This window comes from Micropterus dolomieu, linkage group LG20 (genome assembly GCF_021292245.1).
Source record: "Micropterus dolomieu isolate WLL.071019.BEF.003 ecotype Adirondacks linkage group LG20, ASM2129224v1, whole genome shotgun sequence".
Lineage (NCBI taxonomy): Eukaryota > Metazoa > Chordata > Actinopteri > Centrarchiformes > Centrarchidae > Micropterus > Micropterus dolomieu.
In genome coordinates, this window is record NC_060169.1 from 29,541,508 (window position 1) to 29,569,139 (window position 27,632).

Below are 27,632 nucleotides of genomic sequence, written 5' to 3' on the forward strand. Positions count from 1 at the left end.
ATAAAAAGTAGTACATTAGCTACCTTACCATAGTGAAGCTAACCTGGTGACCACTATCATTCATCTGTGGTCAGCTGAAATGCAACCCTGAAGCACATCAACAGTAATGAAATCTATTCCTCTATCTAAAATGGTCTTTTCTGTTGATGCAATACCACCCACACTCAGTTTTAAGTTTATCCACTGTAAATTGGATAAACAGTCTTTCCACTGTATGCATCCACAGTGTGTATCCACTGTAAAGAGTTTTCCAAAAAAATTACTTTTTGTTGTTTCACTGTTGATGAAAAGCCAATCTGGATTAGTGTGGCTATGACTCTGTTTCACTCTTCCAGAAGCAATCTCAACACACAACACACACACACACACATCCATCCATATTTAAAGCAGTCAGCAGCTTGTGTCTCCATCCAGAGAGCACCTGTAAATAATGCAGTGTTAAAGGTGGCAGCCAGGAGGGAATTAGAGGGTGAACAGGTGGATGGACGCCCCTACCCTCCACCCATACACGCACCTACCCTGACACACTGCTATGCCAAGTCTCACACTCAGCCTCACCATCAGCACTCTTAACACTACAGGTGCTGAGCTCCAGCATGGCAGACCCAGGGGGGCTGCCGGCCTTTCCGCTCGCCATACTCAAAGCAGTGATGGGCAATAAAAACGCTTCACACCTTAAGTGAAAGATACGACTTTAAATATTTTACACACATTCTGCATATGCAATTTATCCACACCTGGCTCTTAGGAGCAACAACATCTGGTAGCTGTTGCTTTAGAGGCAATTAATTCTTCATCCAAGCGGCCAGGGTTCTTTCTGAAAATGTTGGAGAAGGACTTGTGTGTTACTTAGATGAGTACAAATGTAAAGATTACAATGCAGTTTAGTAGCATCAAAACAATACCCACTGGTGAAACAAAACTGACAACAACAACTTTTGGCATTCAGTTGTAGCGAAGACATCAGAAAGTGTTAGAATTGAGGATTTAATTGCTTCAATTTGAATTCATTTCTCCACATTTTAAGGATAAAATGAAGGAAAGGAATTTTACTGTATCTAATTTATGAATGCTAACAGGATTTTTAAAAAACACGATAAAATTATTTGTTAATTATATATATATATATAATTATAATTATATATATATATATATGTATTTAAAATATAATGGCTGTTTTAGAGCTAGACGTGTAAATGACGACACTCACTGATTTTAAAAAAGCAAGAGGCAACAATGACAAGATGCTAATTTTGTGTCTTGACAACATCAGAGCCAGAGGCACTTGTGTCCCGCTACTGATGAATAGATAGATAGACAAAATGTCTGACTGAGTGTAATTTTGGAGGGGTATGTGTCCACAGAAAGAAAACCGATCTGGATAATGATGAAAAATCAACTGTCTGGTGAAGCCTGAAGAAAAACTAAAACAAAGATTTTAAGATGGCTTACAGTGACTGAGTAACTGCTGAGTTAATACTTTTGGCTATAAACATTTGGTTGATTACACTACTTTGACTTCATCAGAAACTGACCTTTGAAGACACTAAATAAAACTGGTTATCATGATGGAGTTAAAACAACACCTAAGTGGTATATTGAGTTAGGACTGATTGGCTTAAAACCGTTCATTCTCCACTCTTTTTCATCTTTAGTGCCGGAAATCACTGCTTTCCTGTTGTCTTAATGACCTTAAACATTTACCTTACTTCTGCACTGATAGGATTCCTTTGTTTAATGTTGTCTTTTCCCATGGGAATGAAAGTAGAGTTCAGTGCTAAATGAGAACTGTCCTGCATTCCCATGTGCTGTATAACATCAGTGGGACACCATATTACCTTATGAGATGGTGTTTACTATGACCACACTGCCACCAAGGCCTGCGTCCATAGCATGGGTGTGAGAACCACAGCAATGAAATCTTGACAAGGTTACAAAAGAACAAAACAGTCCTCTGTCGGGGAGACAGAACAGGGAAGTCAGACATTCCTAAATCAGCAACAAACTAAGAGTTTCTGTTTTGGGAGAATTTTTCAGTTCAAGGTCAAGGGGGTAAAAGAGGACTTGTTATGGTTGATAGAAATAGGTTAAGTCATAATGTACTTCCTGTCTTCTGTCTGTTTGGGTTTGCCTGCTGTTTGGGTGAATGGAGAGTCGAAAAGCCAGCACAGGTGAGCTTAAACTACTGTAATTCTGTTTCCTGTGAGTTAGTTTGGAGGGTGGGGTTAAGGTGTTAGATGGACATTGGTCGTACTGGCTGTTTATCATAAACACAGCCTAGCCCAGAGAGGTCCATCTGCTTTGATTTTATTTAGTGATTCCCCCCAGGGGCCCTGAGCTGGAGCGAGAATAACAATACTTGAGCCCATCTGTTCCTGTAGAACCAACCCCGGCTAAATTACCACACGCTACGAGCGGCTGGCATATGCTGTGGCATAAAGCTACAAGAGGGCATTGTGTGCCAGCTGTTCTGTTGACAAATACTTATCTGGCACTTCTGAAGTCAGCTTGCTAAGCTGGTTTCAAGTTTGACAAAAAACTAAACGGGGTAAGGTGTGGAAGAGGGGAGATGCATGTATAATACATGCTGATTTATCCCGGGGTATTGTTTCATCAAAGATTGTCTAGAGAATTGGGTCACTAGATGTAGACTTAATCTGAACATATAGGCCAGATAGAACAACACTTATTGTAATCTTTCTCATCCTCCTGTAAGCGTAACAAGCTGTGATCACATTGTTGTTGAATGTTTACAAGTCAGTGGATGATCACTGTGTCAGAAGCCTAAATTGGGCTTGATCATAGCAATCCTATTAGTAAAGAATTAGATCTTTGTGGGAGTGGATGATACACGTTGAAAAACACTGAAAAACACACCAAAAAGCCAGTTGTTTTTTTTTACAATGATTTACTGCTATAGCCTACAAAAACTCAAAGGAACTATATTAAAAAAAAATTAAAATTAAAATAAAAAAAAAAAATAATATATATATATATATATATATATATATTATAATAATAATAAAAAAACTTAAATTAAATTTAAAGCACCCTGTTTTCACACACACACACACACACACCAATGTCCTGTTTTAGCAGCATCAATAACAGAAAAAAAAAAAATAACTGTCTACAGTGAAACTTGCTGCAGCATACTGCATGTCAACTTGTTGGAGGGCAGTTATCTCAGCAGAAATAACTCAATATTGTATATTGTAATATAGTTGTCAACGCTACTTTAGGAGGTCATCAGTTTTTTTCTCAAGTCTCTTTCAGTATTGACCATTGTCAGCACGAGTGGCAGTTATGCATGCAATGAATTCAGCCATAACAGCCAGACAACCATGTACAAACTGTACATGAAAATAAATTTCCAAAATTCAAGAATTTAAAAGCCTTATCAGGCTTAATATGTGAGGGAAGCAATTTTTTTCCCCGTACAGTACATAAGTCGCTAGATGTGTGGGTGTATCAGGAACATACACTCATGTTTTCTTAATAAAAGGTTGTTTCACTGTGATCTCAGATTGAATGGCTCAAGTCAGTTGTAACTCTGACCACACATAACAATGATGTCATGATGTACTTACCAGTGGTGGAAGAAGTACTCAAAAAAAAATACTTAAAGGGTAACTTTGGTGTTTTTTAATCTGGAGCCTATTTCCCCATGTTTTTGTTTTTGAAACAGGGCTGTAATGTAATTCTTGCAGGGAATTACGCATCGTCAAACTACGTCCAGAGTCACACAATAACACAAACAAACTAACCAATTAAGGCAGCGATAGGTCAGCTACTCCTGTGTTCTGCGAGGGACTATTTTGGTCAATGGAGTCTGGTGGCTTTGGACGAGAGCGACAGAGCGACTGTTTCTGGTTAAAGAAAAATTGTCTTACTCTTAATAAAAGGTCTGTCTATGTAGGAATCATTTCCATGATGTTGTCAGTCACTTATAATAACAATCTGAGCCTGTCAGTGACAAAAACAAGCACAGTGGATGTACTTTGACTGGATGCAATTGCCTGCAAGGATTACATGGTAGCCCTGTTTCGCAGCTTCGCTGAAAAACAGTTAACTTTTTAAGTAAAAGTTCCAATACCACAACTTAAAAATGTATTATCAGTAACATGTACTTAAAGTATCAAAAGCTAAAAGTAGCCTACTAGTTACACAGAAAAAAAAGTCATGTCATTGATGTATTATTATATATGATATTTTTGTTAGATTGTTGATACTGATGCATCAGTGTAAGCATTTTACTGTTGCAGCTGTTGCAGGGGTTAGTTAGTTTTAACCACTTTAGATACAGTTACGCAGTGGAGTCCAGCGGTTCCCAAAGTAGGGGTTGGGACCGTCCAAAGAGTCACAAGACAAATCAGAGGGGTCATAAGTTTTGCTACACAAAGTATATAATTATGTTTTGGACTTTTCTCTAATCTTTTTGTCTTGTGAAATACTTAATAAATGTACCTCTTCAGGCCTCATTTAAATGAAACCATGTGAGACCTTTGAAGGGAAATGTCTCTACAGAGGAACTGCTTACAGACATCTGAAACATGATAAGGATCCCCGTCTAGACATTGATTTCTGGGGTCACAAGCCAAAAAGATTGGGACCGATTAATTTAAGATTTAACAATGAATTTAATTTCATGATGTTATTATATTATTTTATGTAAAATCTTAATCAGAAAAGTTACTAGTAACTATAACTGTGAAATAAATGTAGAGGGGTAAAAAGTATAAAGTAGCATAAAGATGAAATACTCAAGTAAAGTAAAAGTACATCAAAATGTTACTTAAGTACAGTGCTTGGGCAAATGTACTTAGTTATTTTCCATCAACGGTAGTGACACACCCTGGAGCACAATTCTACATCACTTTCAGCTGGTGTTAAGTTGCTATTTAAAAAGCAAATTTAAGAGAATGTCCCCATTCATTTCTTATGTGCTGTATTATTCTTTTTATGCGCTGCTGATTGTACCACACAAAGTTACTTGTTGACATGAAACCTAGCATAACGCAAAAGTAACTAGTTACATCAAAAAGATTTTTTTTTTTTTGTAAATCACTCTACCGGTCTGTGATTTATATCCCCTTGGACCCATCGTGCACTGCTGTTAAATAGTGACACCACTCAACACAATATAAATTATTGTATAGTAATATTTACAACCAACCTGTCTGTACTGTGTAAGTGAAATCATTTATGAAAAAGTGGTGTGGTTTCCCGCAAAAACATACAACTTACTGAAAAAATTCTTATATTATGCTCACAAATCCCTTCCAAACCCCAATCCAGAGCATCTGCAGAAGGCTACCTTCAATCCTTGATGCTCATCTATGCTGGCCACGCAGAAGATGCGTCATCACACCACTCAGAAGATGCTGCGTACCCTTCAAAATGGGCTTTATTTTGTTAACATTTACAGGAACATCACTGACATTAATTTTCCACCCGTTACATATGTCTATATTGTACAGATGCAACAGAAAAAAAAAACTAAATCCCATCCTCCGTTCTGAGACTTCTCTCACAGAGAACAAGGCTCCAGTCAGTGACAAGCTTCAGCAGTGCAGAAAAAGTTCACACAGGAAGGTCCCCTGTCAGGATCCCTGGGACAGTGGAAACGACCACAGAGCAAAATGGAAGTCGTCAGCTGGAACCTAATTTATAAAAACGCCTTTACACACGTATTTTATACTCACAACTACTAAATCCATGATTATGTTGTGACGTAAGAAAAATATATATAATGCTGATGCCAACATGTGCTGTTAGTTGATTTTATCCAATTTTGTGAGATATATAAAAAACAATACGTAATATTCTGATCCATGATTGGTATGCTTTAGGTACTCTTTAAAATTGGAATACAATGGAATCAAGGTTTCAGTTTGTTTCTTTAAATACATACATTTGGTGCCCCAAGGTTACCAACCTTGTGTCTCATTCATTATCCGTCCTTTTTTAACTCTACACTGTTCAACGTGTCACTATTAACATTCAGTAGTTGCTATGAGAACAGCGTAAACTACAATTACTCACTTCAATATACAGTGAAAGAGGACAAGGAGTACCCAAACCCTGCAGTATCATCAACCCTGTTTCATTATCATAAAAAGGGACGACATACAAGTTTGTAATATGATTAGAATATAATAAATAATATTTGATCACAATTGTTTTGTTATCTGGTGCATGGCTGGAAACATTGCATGTCACATCTTCATGGAAGGCAGCGAGAGTCAATACTTGCCATGACGGGCAGAAAAAAAGGCTTTGTAAACATAAAATATAATTTAGATTTAGTCATCAACACGACAAGTCAGAGACTTAAAAAACACTGTATGTGAAACTCTTCACATCTTACACTCTTACTTTAAAGGAAACAACCGGACTTTTCCAGTATTTCACCTCATTGACCCTATGAACGCATGGAGTGCTCCACCAACCAGCTTTACAACAGGAGCCATTGTACAAGTCTCCCTTCATGCATTTATCTGGCATTTACTCTGCATAAGCAATGCAGAGTTTTCTTTACAACTACAGAGGAAAAGCAAATTTGTATTCTGTAACACAAAACTCTGATGTCTCCCATCAAATTAGACACTCACTGTGACTTCCAATGGGAGTGGGGGGGGGGGGGGGGGGGGGCAAAACCTTAATGTTTCCTGATAGGTCCACTTGGGGATAGAGCAAAAGTGCAGTATTGGTTGAGCAATATGCAGTAAAATGTGAGACTTTTACAATGGCTACATCTGTTTCAGCAAAACATATACTGTGAAGACACTGACACAGCGTGATGGGGGAATATGCAAACCGGTTCACAAAGAGCAGAATACTCTGGTCTTAATGCAACTGCACAGTAGGTTGACATCTATACTGTTGATGTTACTACCTGGAGAAATCTATGCTACTAAGAGAGTTTACACAAGTTTTTAGAACAGTACACACAGATTGGATGAGGATATGCGCACTGTGTTGCTTCCGTAATGTGGCGTTATGGAAAGCTCCCGTCTTTTACAGTGATTAAGAATAGCAGGACTCCTCTTTTCTTAAGGTAAATGAGGTGGCCAAGGTCCTCCCACTAGCTCATCTTGTTTTTGTTGCGCATGTTTTGTCAGCCACGATGGTGCTAACATGCCCTCCCGCCCATCTTCTCCCCCTTCCTCTCTGAACAGGGAGTGAACCTTCATAAGGCCTACCTTTGCTTCATCATCCACCACCAATGCTCAGCTGTGTGACAAAGGGAAGCTACATAGGACTACATGAAGAACACAACACTTCAACTAATGCACAGTGCAAATAGGCTTCTCCCCCTCTCTTTCATCTCTCCAACCAGGCATTGCGGAGAGGTAGGGTGGAGAGGGTTAACTCCGGACACCGCCCCTGCAGGCTTTCTTCTTTTAGTTTATTTTTCATTTTTGGTCTTTCTGGGAATCTCCTGCCCTGGGAGAGGGGGAGGTGGTGTGGCTGAGGGGCAGGGGTGGAGGGGTTGGGGGTTGGGTAGAGGATTCTACTTGTACAGGCTCATGGTCGGGCTCTGGTACATGCACATGTAGGCATCGCACAGCAGGCGTCGGGCCTGGCCCTGGATACTCTTGGGATCCAGGGCGTGCAACTCCTCGGGGGTCATTTTCAGGTAGGCCTCCACTTCCGGACAGGGAGACACCTGGGGGATGTTGAAACCATTCTGCCCTCCTGCAAAGCCACATGCATGATAATTAGAAACAACATGATCATTTCTAACAGCAAAGCCACAGTCACGTTTTACTCACAACTTAGTCTTAGTGCCTGGAAAATAAGACAAATACCAGAGGGTGCCAAAGGCAGATATGAATGTAAATATAGTACTTAAATAAAAATACTTTTCAATCAAACTTACTTTCTTTCCAGCAGTAGTTATGTTGTTTTATATGACTTATATAATGACACACTAAAGTGTTTTGGCCAAAGTTAATAAAAACAGTAATTAGAGGTAAAACTCTTAAAAATGTCAAGGAAAAAAGTATATGCATTATACTGAGTATTTGCGACTTACACGAGAAACTAAAATTTGCTTCAAAATTTAAACAGTTTAAACAATTTAAAGTGCATGGATGTTTTCTTTGTAGTCATTAATTAACATAGTCTATTCTTCAGTGGGTTTCTCACAAAGCACTGTGAATTGTTTTCCACCAGTGTTGCAATACCAATTTGCTGGACATCCTGTACATTACATGTTCATTTCAAGGATCAGTTTGATGTCATAACAAACGCAGAATCAAAAGGCCATGACACCTACCATCACGGTCGGCCATGCTGTCGAAGAAGAGCCAGGCGGAATCTGCGCTGCCGTACTTGACGAAGGCCACGTAGTGACTGGTTTCAATGCACAGCACGGCGAACAGCTCCATCCTCTGGCGGGGAAAACTGCCCTGCCGCCCCATACCTTCTTGCAGCTCCTTGGGAACAGACAGTTTGCCGTGCCGATGGGTTTTCCTCCTCGGGTGGAGGTGAACCTAAATCAGTATAAGCAGGTACACAACATCACAGTTCACAACATCACGCAGACTGTTTGTTAATGTGGCCTAAGGTTCAACTAAATATGTTTCTTATCACATATAGACTAAACATCACCAAAAACAGAAGCTTTGAAGTACATTTAAGGATTCATACTGCCAGATGGGCAATTAAGATATAAATCCAACAAAACTTCAGTAAATACACTGAGTATTGTCAAGTTAAATGAACGGACCAAGTGTTACAATCTACTGTAGAAGCCACTGTTCTGCACTATAACTTCTGCATGAGGCAGGACGATTCCTTTGGATTTGGCGCCACCAAATGGATGATCCTGACTCACATTTTAGAACCTTTTGTTTTTCATGAACTAGTGATGCAACAATGCCCTCTGTTGTTTACCTGTGTATTGCACTTTTCACAGAACTGTTTAATCTTGCCAGCTGTGATATCCCCGTCCTCGTAACAGTCTCGACACTCGTAGAGAGCAAGGCCTCCGCAGATTCGACATTCTCGTGGAGCTGGATAATAAAAACACATACCTTTATACTGGCTGACACGCTGCACAGAAGTGTATTTCTTTTAAAAAGTTAGGAGCAGATTTGAAAGCAGGAAAAAAGGGTTGCTTCATCTCAGCTGAGTAGCCGTGACAACTCAGTGGGATTTCATTACCAAATGCTGCAGAGCTCTGAATCTCCATTGACTGGCAAGAACACATCACACTTAAAACACTGGGAAAAGAATTATTAGTTACAACTCACTGTCTTCAAGAAGGTCTGTGATGTCTAACTCTAGTGAGGGGAAAATCTTGTTGAACATTTTGAAGTCCTTGCCAAAGCGGGGCATCTGGATGATAAGGCAGGAGGGAGCCTGGGGAGAGAAAGAGAAAACTTATGTAGTTATCAACAAAGCAGCATGGCAACATATCAGCAAAGCTCACGGCACACAGGAACTGAAACCTGAGGCCAAAGGGCTGCCGGGGCAGAGTCGACACAATATACTTGACATCCAACACATTACAGACCTTAACAATTATGTCCTTAAAAGTAAATACACATGACCGACAATTTTGGCTCTAGTAGTTTTATATTTTCTTATAATTAAAAAGGTAAGAAAATTAGGATGTAAAATTCAGAATATAAAGTGTAAGCTGCCTCAGGACAAGTGGCTTTTCAATGTGTGATCTCTATTCTTCCCTTCACAGCTCTTACTGTAAATCATCGCATGGGCCATGCCAGGAGACATTACACAAGACTCTCTGTGTTCCTTTCTTTCTTACCTAAAAAGCATTTTGTTCTACTCATCAACATCAACAACCAATAGATGGGTTTAATTTTGTTTAGTTTGAGTTAGAAAAGGAACATTAACGACAAATACACCAATGTACGTTAATAAAAACTACAAGTGTAGTTTTTCAATTACCAACAGGAGGGAGACACTTCCACACTGAAAATAATAACATGATACTTGTGATGTCACTTTACCTGAATGAGATAACAGCACCATAAAGGTATGAAATGTTGGTATTGCATTTCTCACTCAAATGATGATGCCCCTATTTTAATTTCATTAAATGTTAATTAACACAATGTTATTATTACAGTATTATTATCAAGTGCAACTGAAAAAATAGGTGATCTAGTGTATTAAGCTCAGATTTGGTTCAAAGACGTATATAATGTATAATCCTATGAGCTATCAGACTAATCAAGCTACAATATCGCCAATCTTTCTTCTTAACTCAAGCTAATCTGTTTTGAAAAAAAGATGAAACTAAATGAAACCCACCTCAGCAAACTTTAGGTCGCTGTTGATGAAGGACCACTCCAGGAGCTGCTGGATGGTGGGAACACCAACCTTGTCTTTCTTGTCCATAAAGATCTGGTAAAAGTAACAGTCCTGGACCTTCTGCCCTGCTGACCTGGAAAATAACAACAGCAAAGTCTTTGTTCATTTATCTTTTCAAGTTAGATTCACATCCTCCTTTCTCAGAGAACAAAGATAACAGGAAAGGAAACAAAGCATTTTCTGTAGTACCCACAAGTGGAGTATGTATCTTAACTAAAAGCAGATCTGCTCAAACATTTCCTGAAAAAATAAATAAATAAATACCCACTTCCAGCCAATCTGTATGTAATTATAACAACTTCATACCAGAGACTACCTTCAGCAATCAATAGCTGTACCAACCCTGTACTGTGCACAGCAATTATGAGCAGATAGTGATTAAAGCTGTTATCATTTGGATCATGTCCCTGATAAACTGTGAAGACAGATTCAACAGTGCTGAAGTATTCATTTCTAAGCCAGGTACAAGTTTCACATTAGTCACATTATATGACATGGCTCTGGTAGGAAAGAGTGAACAGAGGTTTTGTTGCTCACTATAGAACTACTATGGAAATACTACTGCATAATGGTACAGTACAGTAGACAGGATGCGGTCTAGTTGTCAGAGCCATTCATTCTGCTCATCTGAATTTTAAAGATCCTTGCATTTGACTATTGAGGGAGTTTTCACAACATGACCAAAAAAACCTCCTACAGTTAAACCAGTTTGCCCACACTGTCTGCCATCACATCTCCAGCTTTAGCACTGCAGCAGAAGTGAAACTTTTTGTAACTGTGTAAATCTACATTTTGCAGCTTTGGACAAGCTCTGGTATATGCCTGTGGTCTAGCAGTCATGTGCTTGGAACTATATTTGCAGTCTGGTAAGCAGCGGCAATCAAGGATGTCTTCATTAAGCCGCTGTGAAAGCTGTGTATTTAAAGTATTTCAGCCATTCACTCAGTGAAAAAAAAGGTAACTAAAACATTACTATAAAGCAATGTAACAAACTGTTGCAGTGATAACAGTAATTGTGCTAAATTTCAACATTGTGCTTGTCTCTTTTCTGTGTCTTTTTTTTTCTTTTTCAAAAGACAATTGGCCCTTACCTTAGCTTGAGCAACGGGTCCACCCTCAGTATGTGATGGAAAAGGATGTTGAGGAACTCCTCAGGATCTGCAGTACAAGATGTGCTTAAATGAGATGTAAGGTAGCATTCCTGTGTAAATGCTGCTAACCTGTGCAAACACTGTAAAAAAAACTATAGTGTTGATAGGATGAATATGTTTCTGCAGAGTCAGTTTTATTTTCAAAAAGTATTTTCTATTCAATCAGTGGAGCAGCTTGTTCAATAATAACCACAGCGAAACGTCAGTTTCTCGAGGGGGGGCCCTCTCCTACCTTTTTCTTCAGAGGTAAACCCAGATGCAGCTTCGACTTTCTCCAGGATCCTCCTTAGCTTCATCACTTTAGTGGCACAAACATACCCATGTCTGGAACACAAAAAACAGGCAAGTTACCAGCTAGTGAAATAGCCACATCTGTCAAGTCAAAGCCCACAATATGAGTCAATGTCAAAAACCTGCTGCAGAGCATTGTATGCACTGAACTCACATGCGCAGGGGGTTGACTATCTCTGTGCGTAACAGCTCTTGAGTCTCTCTGTAATACTCCACATCAGTCTTTGAGCGTGGTCTCAGCAGAACCGTGTCCAGTACAGAGCTGAAGGAGAAAAGACTGCAGAGCAGGGATTACAATTAATATTCATACATCTCATTTATATAGGATAAATGATGACAAACCATGGCCTCTGGCTGATATATGCCTTATATACAACATTAAAAACAGATATCATCCATCTTCATATGATGAATATAATGCAGCTTTGTGTTTATTGTATAGTTAATAAAAAATACTTTCTATGGAAAGCCTGAACTTCCAATAGAATCTAAATTTACTTGAAAGTGTTTTTTTTGTTTTTCAAATTCAAAACTCCAAACTGGTTCAAAGCATATTCAAAGCCATGCAGGCAAACTGGAGCTTGCTGAATTAGTTTGGGTTGACTGCTGTTCAATGGCCCTTTGGTTTTGTTGGCAGAAACAACGGAACCACTATCCACCAGCCTGTTCACAGCAGGAATACACCCTCCTGTTAGAGCCAGTGGGCAAAATCAAATCAGTTTACTAATAAGCCTCTGACTTGGGGCAAACGCAGCACTGCTGGCTGGGGAAGCTCCATATAGTCAATCAATATGACTGAAGTCCAGAGATGTTAATATATCATGGCATACACTGTAGCTGATAAAGTTATTTACTGTTATAAAAGAGAACTGACCAGAAGAGGGTTGAATCCAGGTAGCAGGAGTTGTAGTGGCCCTGGATGCCTTTCTTTTTTCCCACCATGACATCCAGACCATCATTCTCTGTGCGTGGAGGCGTGTTCTCGTGTACTACCTCACTTAGGTAACCCCCAAATGCTGCATAAACACACACAGCACAAATGTAAACACAGCTTTTGGGAACAATAGTTAATGTGGTGCCTTTCATCATCCCTGTTCTACTGACTCACCGATGGAGTTGCATCGCTCTATGGGGTTTGAGGAGTGATGCAAGGACGGGAAGCGGGAGTCCGGCCGGCAGCACTTAAGCTTTACAAACAGGGCTTTTTTGGGGGGGCAGGTGAAGTATCGCGTACCTTTGAAGGTGCCGTCAGTGCAACCAGGGCACTCCTCCTCCTGAAAGAGAAGATCATCCGATTACTGTCAGGTACTGCATGTGTGTACAGTATAAAACATTGAATATAATGTAGTAAAACTTACTTGAATGGTAACTAACTCTGCGCTGTGTGTCAGGTTGCAATGCACTGCAATAACTGGCCAGTGATTAGCAACCAACAACAACAGATGTACCTTACAGAACTTTAACTGACATATAAATTACAGTCAGAGCGGTGAGTGTTAATAAGATAGATCAGATGATAATCAGCTGATCTGGGTGGGACACTAAAGACTTGGTGTTACTGCCTGAACCTAGAGTAAGAGCTCCAGAAATGTGTTTATGTAAGCTGTCAATTTGTATTTAAAGTTGAAAATAACAACAGCAAATAATCACTCTACAAGCACCATCTTTTAAATGCAAACAAAAACACAATCCGACAAAGAAGAAGATAGATCAACTGAGAATGTGTTACGATTTAAATCAGTCTACTAATAATGTTTTTCAACAGACCATCTCCTGATATTTGATTACATTATGTGTCCCACCAATATCGCCTGGTGTCTGCAATTCTTCTCAAACTTACTGATACTAAAATCTGAATCTAACTTCCAAGATTACATGGCTGTGTTGTCTCACCAGCTCCAGCCCAGCCAAAGGCTCCAGCAGGCCAGGAGGCAGACCCACCCAGCGGATGACACCACACAGAGGGGGGTTCTCCTTCACCTCTACCAGAGAGCCCACCTCCAGACCTGGCTGTCCTCGGGGAGGCGTGGGAGGTTGCGGTGAGGGAGGGGCAGCAGGTGACGGGGGCTCGGGCTGCTCTCCCATCACCGACTGGACAGAAAGGGAGAGAGGCCCATGGCTCATGCTGTCAATGGGCCCGGTCTTCCGGTTCAGGCTGAAGGGCAGAGAGTGGAACTTGTTGTCACTGGACAACGAGGCAGAGGGCGGGGCTCTGGAGGGTGGGGAGGACTGGTTGAAGTCAGGGGGCGTGTCAGTAAGTGACTTGGCGGGATCCTCCCCAACTGCACGAGAGAAACCAGAAACCAAAATGGTGATTAATGACCATTTTTACAGTAAAAACAAATCACGTCATGCAGACTGTTTTTACTATGGCAGAGACGTCTTTAAAGAGAAACTCAACACCAGACTGAAAATCCCTGTTTTACTGACCACTTCTGGTTGAACGCCTGTTGCAATGTGAGAACTTCAACCACTGGAGGTCAGCAAAAACAGGATTTTCAGATGGTGTTGAGTCACAGTTTAATAACACTATCTGAAGGAAGAAACGAACCTGCACACTGGCAACTGGCTTTAAAGAGGAACTAAATTCAAATCACAAGAGACCACTGTTCTCATAAATCGTTAAGAGTGAAGAGTTTTAGGGCATTTTCACAGTTGGGCCAACTACAAAGTTTTTTCCAGGTGCGCTTCTCAACTGGCAAATTCTGCCTACTGTTTGGCATTAGGAGATCTTCCTCTGATGTGTTACAGCCATCACAAGTGACAACAACAAATGATTGCTGAGGTATAACAATATCTGAACAACTACAAGTAAAAGTCTCAGAATTGTTAAGGTATTAAAAAAGGTGTTTACTTGTGGAGCGATTGGTCTGTAGCAGAGATCAAATGTCTACTTGATATTTAAGTGAATCGACAGACGGAGAGAGATTCTTAAGTGCAAAAACAGTTATGATGAACCTCCTTAAAGACATAATGTGAAGTGTGCAGACTCCTCCTCCTCCCATCTGATGGTGTTCCGTAATATGCTTTGAGCTGACATACCTAATTAATTATGAGTGCTTTGAGCAGTTTTCAATTCATAATTTTCAGAGGTGTCATACTTGGAGTCAGATTTCTTTGATTAATCTTGTATAGGCAGGCTGTGCCCAAGTTCTTTGAGGAACAAATCACAACTTTCAGAACACTGATTATTCCATTTAAAACCATGTGTTTGTTAAAAGGGAGTGTAACTCTATTTAAGAATTCCCTGTGCACCAGGACAGTTGAGTCACTAAACAGACACTCTTTGCTAAAGCTAAAAACTGGAGATGTTTGTGATGTCACTGGAATTCCATATCTGGCACTGCTCTGATAATACCAACTTTTTGGTAAGGTTGTGATGGCTGTGCAAGTCCTTGAAGCAAAAGCTGAAAAGCAGCTTTACACATCAACCTTTTCGGAAAGTGAGAGGTCACTGAAATGCTGTCCACTCCAAATATTTGCCATCATAATGTAACCAGATTCCAGTCAGAGGACGTGCTTTTCTGCTTTTCCTCTGCTGTTTAAATTGTGAAATTACAGTAATATGTAAATATGAAGCCTGTTCGTCACAGGCATTCACTGGTATTGTCACCTAGGACACATGCTTCACAACAACCTAATCAACATCATATAATGTAGTTTTTTTTAAACGCAGGTGGTCACTATATGTTAATTAAACCATACATTACAGATAAATATTAAATTCTGATTTATTATTGTTAGCAATCCAGCTCAAAAAAAGTCACCACAACTTTACTGTCTCTGAGCAGTGCCTGATTTTGCAAACCTCTGACGTCCCAGTTTTTCTCTCTGAATTCTAACTTTCACAAAGAGACGATGCGAGCTCACAAGTACTGACTAAACTGTCATGACAGACAACATAAATTCTTGAATAGAGTTCAACTGTTTCCTCACCGAGAGAAACGCAGGAGCACCATAATCACAAAGAAAAACCCAAAATGTGGAAAGTGATCCTGAGGAAGATGAAAATGATTACACATTCACAGGATGAGTGAGCAGTTGTGAAAACAGCACCGTCAGCCGTTTATGACAGACCTCCCCTAATTTCTGCATTAGTGTTGAAATACTATTACAGGCACTCAAGTGTTCTGCTTTGCCTTGGCAGGTGGCAAAAGCACAGTCATTTCACAGGCCTCATTTGGATTATGAGTAGTCTAAATTTTAGAGCTTGCACATGCTAATATTTGCCATGATACAGAGGTACATAACCTCTTGTGGATCTTCTTTTTCTTTTTAGATTGATCTGTGATGTCTCCAGGTTTTGATGAAAATTCACAGTTATGCATTTATTCATGATTACAACATGAATCGTATCACGAATGCAACCATAAACACAACAATGAGTGAGCATCCAGAATGCTGTGTACATGTAAAACACACTCAGTGATAATCTGCCTTGACTACAGGAGACATTATCATTTGATATTTTTACAGCTCAACAAATTCTTCTCAACTGACATGTGTTGGTGATGACATGAGCAATGCAATTTCTGTAATAAAGACAAGAGCACAATGACACTTGCGTCCCTGAAAATGGAAGTACAAAAATGACACAATGTGCTGACTATATCAGTCAGTCCTGACACGAGAAATAAAGGCTTTTACTGATGCTTTGGCCTGCAAATAGTATTACACAGAGCTGTTAATCTGCATCTGCAGCAAAAACAAGACAACAGCCAGTTATGGAGTCATTTGCAGAACTGAGCATTATTAAAAGCCTTAGGGCAACAACACCAATTACTCCATGCAGGTGGAATATAACGCTAAAATGGTGATGAAGGACATGACTAGTGGAAAGGTCTTTATAGCAAGCTACTGCAACAAACTACTGATTATTGTTTTCCTTATGCAAAATGAAGGAGGGCTTTTTTTTGTCCCTGTACATTAATAATAGCACATAACCTACACATATGTACAGTCAATATATTCTGTTTGGAACTCCGTTTCTCTCACTTGTTAAAAAGGTATGAAGATAAATCACATCACTTCTCATTATTCTGAGTTTTCTCAGAATTGTAGAGGTACAATGTCAGAATTCATCTTACAGAGCAAATACAGTTCCAGTTATACAAATGTGTCACTCCACACCAACTGGGAGATGTGTATCAACGTGCAATACTTCAATTTTTTTTTATTTTGCAAGTCTATTTATTTTATATTACACAGCTTGAGAACCAGACATCAAAAATAACTCTCCTAGTTTGCGTATGTCATGCTGTGAGCTTCACATCAACTACATCTACAGTCCAAGCTTAAGTTGCCCAGTTACACTATGAAATCTATAAAAAAAAGTATCTTTACTGGGAACAAATTATTCAATAATCCATGCTTTTCACCTGTATACATCTAACATGTACCTCTTCTGTAACATACCGAAAAACTATTTTTCTTCACAGATCATATCAATTGTGTTGGTGGTTTCTCTTATATCAGCCTACGTGGTGAAGACAGCTGACTGACGCTGTTTCAGCACCACAGCTCTTTTCAGTTGCTCCCAACTAAGTCAACTACTGGACAAATAATATGAAGTGGATAGCTCATAATTATGAGAGACTACAGTACATGTCAAGCTTATGAGATACTGTGCCTATGAGTTATACCTTATACTAGATTAGAAATACGATAAAGTACAAGTATTCATGAAATGATTAATAATACGTTTCTCAGTTATAAGATATTATGAGGAAGTCTCATAATTGTGACTTTATACCTCACAATTATGAGAAAACCTTAAGTCATCCGAGTAAAAAGGATGTGCCAATGGTTTTCAGCAGGTGGGAGAAATGGGTTCCCATACACAACTTTACTTTACTTTAATAGCTAAACTATTTATCTATCTTTATTACTTTACTTTTGGAGGACACTTAGTTTTTAGAGCAACCCACAGTCCCATGTCTTTTAGTACAGCAGAAATGGAACCCCTGATCCTGCCAATGTTAGTAAATAAAAATTATACAGCATCTATAAAAGTGTGCATTAGCAAACCGGATTGGTATGTAGCTTGTTGTAAACAGTAGCTTGCAGGTAAGATGATTGGCATCCCATGAGTACCCGTGTTTTACCTTCATCAATGTACCATGTGCTTTTGGATTTGGACTGGGCTGGGGGATCAACAGAGCTGCCATTTAAAGTATAGTAAAATTCAGACTTGCTTCTACTGCCACACTGATGACCTAATCCTGGAAATAACACAGGTACATGAAAAAAACACAGAGATAAATAAAGTACGTGTGTGTCTGTGTGTGTGTGTGTGTGTGACCATGTTTTGACCCTATTTTGCAACAGCAGACCAAGTGATAAATAAAAAGGTAGGAAATCCTAGGTAAATTAGTAAATTTTCTCCATGAAAGAAACACAAAAAAGGAAAATAAAAGAAATCACAACCTGTTTCATTTAAAAAGTTCTCTAAAAAAAAGAAAAGGAGAACTGTGTGAAACAATTTTGATGGAATGCCCCTTTAAGGATTATCATCACACCACGCTGTGGGTACATCAGCTAGCTTTGTATCATAACAGCAGTGCAGTACCTTTGCTCTTTGGTTTGCTTTGGCCAGAGGTCGACTTGTCACTGTTGGTGCCTCTGGGGGCAAAACTGTGCTTTTGAAGCCTTTGGTCCTGCATGGGATATTCTGCACAGCCCAGAAATACATCCACGTTAGAGGCACAACACTCCTATCGTTAAACTGCCATGCACCAAAAGCCTTCCGCCGCCCACTTGCAATGTATGTAAATTAACACTGACCTTCCTTTATGGATTTAAATTTGTCACTGCAGTTCGATAAACACTTTTAAATATGCATTAAGTCTCAAGACTCTATTTCAACTTTGGGAAACAGAATTAAATGTAAGACACTTTAGCTCAAATAATCTGCTTTGTGGAATGGTGCGAAGTAATAACCTGGCCTACAACATTTAGCCAATGACAACAAATTGTGAGTCGCTTAAAGAAAGTTCCAGCTAAAGTTAAAGTATTTAACTGCACATTAACGATTACTTTAACTACAAGTTTCCTTGCCTCTTACTTTGCACACAGACCGACAGTCTCAAAGCATGAGTTTAACTGTCCACTCTCACAAGCAGGACAAATTTGGAATCAATGAATAACAAATCTTGTTTGGGGGTAGATTTTAACATAGCTCTACTCAGTGGCAACGTGCGTAGGCAGTGCAAAAGGAAGGGTTGTAGAGAAGAGAAATGACAAATTTGCTAAAATTATAAATCCCAATCTTCAAGATTTCCTAGATGCCAGTCTGAATAGTCAGGGAGGTGGCAGTAGCACACATAAACAAATCAATATGCCAATGTGGAGAACAAAGAGCCTGAGTATCTCACTTGACTTTCAAAAACAAGTGAGCCATCAATACAAAAGGCTCTCTGTTCCCGCTGCAAGAAAAACACAAACTCACAACACTCCGAGCTGCTCCGAGAGAGGGACAGCTGAATTTTTCGGAAAACACAATTACTCTGTGACTCACCTGGCATTACGTCACAGATGGGGACGAGTCGAGTGTGCTCCAAACTGGCAAAATTACACAGCAGCTTCCCATCGAACACGCCATCCCAGTCCCCAATAGGATTGTCCTGAAAGAGTTGGAGACAGGAGAGCCGTATAACCCTGAGAGGCGTTCTTCATCTCTGTAAAACTGACGATCACAAGTGCGTCTTCTGCTAGTGTCTTCTTGGTGATTACTAAGGTCTACTGTCTTATTGTCTCATCTCATCTTCTCCACCTAAACAATAGATCATCCACCTCATATCCTTCCACCTGAGAGCTCTACTTTCTCTGCAAGCACCACCACACTATACTTCTTCTTTAGTTTGGAATCCAGGATCCAGCTTGGGAGGGATACTCTAACATAAGCGTGAGGCCAGTGCCACTAGCTATAGAAGGCAGGGCGAGGCTGGACGCAGACTGAGGCAGAGCAGTGGGCTCTCCTCAGCTGCCTGCTGGCCCCTTGCCACGCTGTTGGGTCATACAGCACTAAGTCTTTACCTCACTCCCCGCGTGACTGCCTTGCCTTTGTGTGGGTGGCTCAGATGCACTGAGTGGGCTGCTGCTGCTGCTGCTGCTGCTGCTGTTGGCGCTGCTGCTAACGATCAGCAGTCAAATGCCTCAGTTATGTGTTTCAATCTCTCTATGACTACAACGCCACTCCCGCCTGACAACAGTAGTCATAGAAACCAGCTACTGTGATCCCAGACAACAAGACATGTTCCCTCAGTATACAGAGGATCGATCATAAGAAAAACAAAAAACACAAGCAAGTTATGATGAAAACCTCAAACATTAGCTCTGATAATTCCACTTTGCATTACAGCTGAAATGTGGAACGTGCTCATTGCTGCCCTCTACTGATGATCGAACTACAACAAAGATGGCAGAGCAAGAGGAACCACCAACACAGCGTGATTCAAACATCATCTCATTCTATTCTGAACTATCTATCTATCTGAATCTAAATGTCACCAGGTAACACAGGATTTTACACTATAGGAAAGTTTCCGTTCCTGTGTGACAGCTTTGGTTTGAACACACATAATTTGCATTGTCAGCCAGAGAGTTGTTACCTAAAGCAATGACCCAGAATGGTAGAGCATAGATAGACTACATCTACATTAAGCCTTCTAAATTTTAAATCGCCATGTTCGCCTCTGTCCACATCTGAATGACATAAAAACAGCAAAATTAACTCTTTTTTGTCCGCTTTTCGGTTGGCAAACAACACTATGTGAGCACAGAAAAAGTTAGCTCCTGCCTGTGACTAGACTGCACCTGTCCTCCTGCTCTCTGTGGACACCGTCACTGGGTTTTAATTCAGTCGAATTCACCAGACATAGTTTTTCTCAGTCACATATTTTTCTGTTGTCAGATAATGAACGAGTTTGAAAAAGTTATTTATTGTGGCCCATAAACACTACATGTTAAGCAGCAGTCATCAGAAATGAACTGTGATTAAAAGACAAACAATTTACACTTTCTCCTGTTAGAACCAGTTGCCGGGCAAGCTGCCGATGTTGTTTAATGATGCTGCATGGTTTTTAATCTATGTGTTTATCATTATAGTTTTGTTTCATTTTAATTATTTCTATTATAGGGTTTATCTTAAAATGTCATTTATTCTGTACACTGCTGAACAGATTTTGTTCTTTCATGTTTTAACATGGTTGAATGACAATAAACTAAACTGAACTAGAACTGAACTGAAACTCCAAGAGGTTTCTGATCTCTACCAATAAATTGTCTGACTAAAACAGCCCTTGAAATAGCAATTCGTTGTTTTTACACTTAAGGTTTTTGTACTTATTAAACAAATGTCATACAACATCAACAGCTTTAGAAGTGCTGTGTCGAGATCCCGAAGTACAGACATTTCGAAACACTGCTCCAAAGCGTGGTTCAAAACGTCAATGTCACGTGACCATAGTGAAGCGAGGCTTCAGTGCGTTTCACCCGTTTCGACCTGCCGCTTCTATGCTTGATTCACAGTGTTTGGAACAAACCGCACATCAGCCTCTAACTCATTTGACAGATTTGTTCCAAGGACACACAATCATTTGATTTATTGGAGCGACGTGCTGTAGTATATCCACACCTGTAGGCCTATGATGGCAAAAAAATACTTATCTTTGCCAGCAACAAATGTTCCATGTGACCAAATTTTTCCAAGGCTGGGGGAGTCAATTATGAAAAATAACCCGACTCAGCTCCAAAACAGCTGAATATTTCTGAATACAATTCTTGACATATAACAAATGTGAGACATTGTTCCACTTTTCATTTATCATTCTTGAAACAACTTCAACTTTACTCAGTTACAGATTTTTAACCCATTACACCTCATCACTGCCAGCACTCATTAATATCAATTATTATTACACTAGGGCCTATATCTTTCCTACTAATTATCATTACATCTTTGTTGATAAGCTACTGTATAATACTGTAGATATCCACATTTATTATAATTTATTATTAGGCTATATACTCAGATTTGTATACTTTATTATATTCTCTACTCACTAACTTCAACTACCTATTATTTCTATTCCTTTTATGTCTTGCAAGTATCTGCAACAAAGAGATCAATAAAGTATTCCAATTCTGAACATGATCAAGTTGTCTCTAGGGAGTAGTGGTTAAGAAGTAGGGTTCGATTCCCATGTGTGATACATGTGTCCCTGAGCAAGACACTTAACCCCTAGTTGCTCCCAAGGTGCGCCCTGACATAGCAATTGTGATTCGCTTTTGAGAAAAGCGTCGGCTAAATGAGCGATTACTTATGAAACAGATGTGTTTAATTTAAACACACTTTTATTACAATCCCCATCTGCTGTTTCTGACAATCTGAAAGCGTTTGTTGTATGGCGATTTCTCCGAAATCCTGTTGTTCATGTATTGATAAGACGTTTAGAATTGTAAACGCGGGTCAGTCATTGTTTCAATGGAACCCCTACCAAGATGTGTCAATATCAAAAGTGACCAGTAGGTGTCACCATGGAGACGGGTGTCGCAGTGTTTCAAAAGCCTTGACACAATTCCAGCACAATTGCTTCAAACAGTTCAATGTTTCACATAGCCTCACTTTGCCCATCACTAATTTTTTTCAACAGACTGATTTATTGCTTAATCTTTATAATATCAGAAACTTGTGAAACATGTCCATCAAAATTTCCCAGAGCTTAAGGGGATCGTTTTGATATTTCTGTCTGACCAACAGTCCAAAACCTGTAAAGTTATTCAAGTTATGATTTTATGAAACAGAAAAGGCAACAAATCCTCACATTTGAGAAGCTCGAAGCAGTGAATTTTTGCTCGATAAAAGACAAATAATTGTCTGTCAATTTCTCATGATCTCAGCACTATTTTGCACGTCACGATTTACTATTTGTTCCTGCGCCTGTCTAGACGTTCAGTTAACTCTACCTGTTTGGAGAGAGCCTTCCTTACCATGTCAACTCCCACATAGTAGCCCAGGCTCTCATTGCCCGGCAGCAGGTCACAAAAAATGATGGTGCCTCTCTCTGGTCCGTCCCTGGTCTGCACCAGCACCCTGGAGTTGATCTCCAATGGAGGGAAGTCCTGGTCCTCCTCCACCAGATTGACATGGTCCACCTCCAGCTCACCCAAGGCTTCGTCGTCGTCATCCTCCCAGAGTTCCAGCTTGTCCACGGCCACGAACACGCCGCATTCATCCTCACAGCGGAAAAGCTGGCGGCCCTGGTAGGAGCCCTCCGTGAAGCCCTGGCCCCGGCCCTCCTCCTGGGGGACGGAAGTAAAGGAAAGATGATGAGACAAGTGCAGAGAAAGTGAGACAGGACAGGAGCAAGTAATGATGAGCATCCTATTGTCATAACAAGTAGGGCAGGTAGCGAGGCTGCTTGCTCAGCATTGTTCAGTGGAGGGAAGTCATCATAGAGCTGTGAGAGCATATGATCGATTACTGCAGCAGGAATGACTTGACTTACTGCGATGAGATGATAAAGGCATTCAAAAACTTCTGGGACAGAGACTGGATGCTCTCACAAGCCATTCTGTAACATATTGTGCCTCTTGTCTCACACACAGACTTTAGATAGGAAAAAGTGACAATTTACTATTATTTCCGGCATAAATTAGCTAAAGGAATCTTGACTTGGTATGGGGCATGACATTTGATTTTTCTGAAGCATATGTGCAAACTCTGAGGCCTTCAGTCTACATGCTTGAGCTCCACCAGCCCACTCAAGAAGACTACAGCTGGACTATAGCAGAATAAAAACAACATTGTGCTACAATAATCAATCCTTTGTATTTTGTTACTTAGTGCACTGTGCACACAGTACAGACTGAATGGCATGACATTTAGTGTTGACAGTTAATGGACAGTTAACACAGAAGTTAAAATGGAGATATTATCTGTTCGCCCTCATGTCAGGCAAACCTTCAGCCTTCTCTAAAACAGCATTTGTAACCAGTCAAAGCTTAAGAAGGGGCAGAAATAACCAATTATAAGGTTGTTTATCTGTGATTATACAGAACAAGGTTGAATAACGAAAACGAAATTTGTAGTCTCTACAAGCAACACACACAGAACTTAACAGATAATTAAGTGCAACATAAACTTTAAATTTGTGGAATATAACTCAAGAATTTTAAAGTCAAAATGTATACGATGCACAAGGTGCTGAGATTTGACATTTTCATAACAAGTTTCAAACAAATGTGAATACTTGGCTTTCATTCGGCTTTGGCAGCACCACTTTGTGCTCTGTACAGACAGCTCTATACTGACACCAAAATAGCTCTACAACAGTCAGCAACATTTATTTGTTTCCTGGTCCATTCTGTCATTTTCCAAATGTGCTTAGAGTTGTATTTACGTCTTTCCAACACTGTGCAAGTGCAGGCTGACAAGTCACACATGAAAGCGGCATGAGAGGATCTGGATGAGTAAATCTAGTTGTACTCGTTGCATTTTCTCCCCTTGTGATGTAGGTAGTAAAGTCTGAGTTTAAAATACCAGACTCACACTTCAGAAAATGAACGGTGCCGTTCACAAAATGACATACTTCTTTCTACCTTATTTATCAGGAACATGAGTACAGACACTTCATTGCACTGTAAGCGCTATGAGCACTTTCACTGATGAAGTGAAAATGGCGGTACTTCTGTTCCTAACACATAAAGACAGCAAGTAGTGTGTGTGTTTTCATTTGCTGACCTATGAATAGGTTACGCGGGTCAAGCATAATCACCTGGTTTCAGAATGCTCTCAAGAACCAGTTCCTGGCTGCTAGTTTTGTTTGGGATATGACTGAAGGTAACTTGCACAAGCCACACAAACACAGATACCATCTGTGTTCGAACTGGTTACCCACAACATGCTCATGTCATGAAAATGAATATTTCTATTGTAGTGGAGCTCTCATGCGCAACGATCACAAAGGAAACACAAAATAACCATTTTACCCTCTCCAAAAAAACAAAAAAAGGACACAAGAGTTCTCACCAGCAGCTCCACTCCAAACCAGATTCCAGAGAGGGCTCTGTCAGGGAGCAGCGAGCCCTTGAAGCGGACCACACCGGGCAGCGGTTCATCCCCTGAGCGCAGCTGGACGCGCACCTTCGAACCACAGTCAATGTCACGGACGCGCTCCAGCCGTGACTTGTTGCAGAGCAGGGCATATCGCTCCTCACAGTTGGTAATGGGAAACAGCAGCTCAGCCAGCTTCTCATCCAGCTCCAGGACATCCCGCTCGTCCAGGCTCAGCACCACATTGGTCTGATCCAGGATGCGGAGACTTTTTTTGCCCTTGCATGGGGGCAGTGTTCGCCCCAGGCTGTTGCGCTCCTGACAGGCCTGACCAAGACTGCCACGGGGGATCCTCAGAGTCTTCTGGGGAGGCTTCTCCACTGTACACTCCTTTACGACCATGTAGAAGCGCCAGTCCTCCCTGAAGCCCCCACTGGGCTTCTCCTGGCTCCACAGTGTAGAGCTCATGGCTGCATGCTAGGCAGGAGGTCCAACATCAAGGCAAGCTTGACCTGTGGTCTGTACGAACAAGTAACAAAGGATTACCATTAAAAAACAAATCCATGAAAATCCATACAAATTAAATTATGTGAGTGAAAGCTTGTTTTAATTATTTTATTTGATAAATTAAAATATAATATTCCTCAAAAAAGTTTCACTTAGTTGGCAGGCAGACAGTAAATGTTTACTAATATACCCAACTGCACACATAATTTATAGCTCCACATATGTTAACAGTTTGTATGTTTCTTTTTAGAAAGCTGAAGCATCCTGTGGTTGGGGAAACAAACTGTTTCCATAGCGCAACACAGATAAAACAATACACCAGGCAAACTGAATATATGGGATTACTGCTGCTCTGAATACAATCCAGCACACAACTGTGTTTCTGTTAGTACCACTGCATATCTCATTACTTAGCACAGACTGAAACCAAGTAAAAAGGGTTTTCTTTGTCTAAAAGCAGACTTCAGCATAAACAAGTGTTTCATTAATCAGTTGTAAACAGATGGCTGGTGATCCATATTAACATAAGAAACCACTAACCATGATGGCACGTTTAGTAAAACAGTCTTCATTGCATTTAAGGTGAAAGAAAAATAATGGCAATACAGAAATATAGATTTAAATTTGCAAGGTAACTTTAGATTAGCTGATTACTGATCTATGGTCAATGGTCAAGTTTGCTTGTTGTGAGAAATCTTACATGTCATGATGGTCTCGGCTGTGTTTTTTTCCCTTTCTACTGCCCAGTCATCCCTGACCAGTAACTTACCTCGTGTGACATTACTCATATCTACTGATTTGAACATTCTAAAAATAGACGGTGAACAGACAGTTGACTTATTCTGACACCCAGGGCAAGACTCAGATACCAGACAAATGGATTTCCCCTAATGACACCGGCGTGACACTAGATCTGACACACAGATATGATGACCAAGCACACACTAAATCCGTCATTTGTTTCAAGCATGACAGCGGAGGCTGGTTTACAATATTCACCTATTATACGGTTGTTTTCGACAAATGATTTGTACCAAACAAATTTGTACCATCAGCATAACAACATATTAACATTAAGACAATATTGTGACGTCTAACGCCTTACAGGGTTAAGTAACAACACAGGTGGAAAATTGAAAGTAATTTCAACCTGGCATGAGCTAGCGCTGACCTGATCACACATTTATTTAGCGTGTTCCCTGAGGTGACAACCACAACGTTTTGTTTATTCCAGTGTCGGCATGACTGACAGCAATAGCATGACTCGTTTTCGTGAACATTTTCCCTGACAACCACAGCAGCACTGTCATCACCAGGCAAAAAGCTGTCAGTCAAAGGCCCTTGAGGAGAGGGAAGTAGCTAACCTACGCTCAGCTAAAATGCACCAAATAGCCATCTATGTTCAGTGCTAACGACGTGGACACCTTACCTTTGATGCGCGTCAGTTCAGTTAGAAGCTACAGTTGACTGTCATTTCAAATGTCCATCTCAATGAGATAGTGGCCTCTGAAAACAAGCTAGATTCCTCCCGCAATAACCTCTGATTAGCTAAATGGCTAGCTTATGCTGGCGTCCTAACACGGCAAGTATCACACTAAAGTTAGCCTAGCGAGCTGGTCAACAGCAAGCAGGCTGGCAGAGGACTGCCACCCTCTACAGTATGCTATCAACATTTAGATAAATCTGTTCTCCATTAGAAATACGTGGAAAAATACAGTGTCTCGCTATAGCTATTAGATATATTATTTACAGGAGACGACCTCACAAAACTTAATGTACAACGTCATTGCACTCCCTCAATGCTCATTGGTCATTCGCTTCATTCTCAAGCGCTGATTGGCTGTTCATAGTGTTTGTAACGAAGTCCCACTCCGTGGGGTTTTCCCATGAATGGCAGAACACATAGTTAGGTTGAAGTGTTGCTTTCAGGCCAGACGACGCTGTCACTTGTCAACTGCAGGCAGGGATGGAAGAAGTAGGCTACTTATTGTTGAGTATTTACCTAGCAATACTAAATCATAAAAAAACGGTAAGCGCTCAACAGTTAAATAAGAAAAAACATGTTAAAAAAAAGTAAAAGCACTCAATATGCAGAATGGGCCGTTTTTAGAGTGTCATATAATGTGATATATCATATTTTTGGATTCTTACTAATGATAGATTCATATGTATGAAGCATGTCAATGTTGCAGCTGGTTGAGGTACACATATGTACCACTGCTTTGTATACTGTTGTGAGGTTTTTATATTTATATTATTATTATTATTATTATTATTAT

At 40.1% G+C, this 27,632-nt stretch overlaps 1 protein-coding gene across 3 annotated transcripts; it reads right to left on the minus strand.

The window, feature by feature from the left end:
• Positions 1-5,389: 5,389 nt before the first annotated feature.
• On the minus strand, positions 5,390-27,127 carry cylda (cylindromatosis (turban tumor syndrome), a). 3 transcript variants are annotated; one of them, XM_046032506.1, is made up of 17 exons: positions 26,783-27,127; positions 24,823-25,365; positions 22,782-23,093; positions 19,309-19,414; positions 18,361-18,462; positions 17,897-18,013; positions 13,686-14,074; positions 12,901-13,066; positions 12,667-12,808; positions 11,947-12,069; positions 11,734-11,825; positions 11,442-11,508; positions 10,291-10,423; positions 9,264-9,372; positions 8,905-9,023; positions 8,285-8,501; positions 5,390-7,701 (listed from the first exon to the last, which is right to left on the minus strand). In XM_046032506.1, exons 2-17 carry the CDS (start codon positions 25,312-25,314, stop codon positions 7,517-7,519), a joined length of 2,871 nt encoding a protein of 956 aa, XP_045888462.1. In that variant the 5' UTR covers positions 25,315-25,365; positions 26,783-27,127; the 3' UTR covers positions 5,390-7,516. The 3 variants fall into 3 exon arrangements, with proteins under 3 accessions (XP_045888462.1, XP_045888463.1, XP_045888464.1); XM_046032507.1 differs by lacking the exon at positions 17,897-18,013; XM_046032508.1 differs by lacking the exons at positions 17,897-18,013; positions 18,361-18,462.
• Between the last annotated feature and the right edge of the window lie 505 nt (positions 27,128-27,632).

What these genes read in the sequence shown, in the direction of transcription:
- cylda (XM_046032506.1), bottom strand. Translation starts at nt 25,314, where the DNA reads ATGAGCTCTACACTGTGGAGCCAGGAGAAGCCCAGTGGGGGCTTCAGG. An exon ending in CACATGGTACATTGATGAAG is followed by an intron (nt 14,075 to 17,896) that starts GTAAAACACGGG and finishes TCTCTCGTGCAG; the next exon opens with TTGGGGAGGATCCCGCCAAG. An exon ending in GTGAAAAGTGCAATACACAG is followed by an intron (nt 8,502 to 8,904) that starts GTAAACAACAGA and finishes ATACTGATTTAG; the next exon opens with GTTCACCTCCACCCGAGGAG.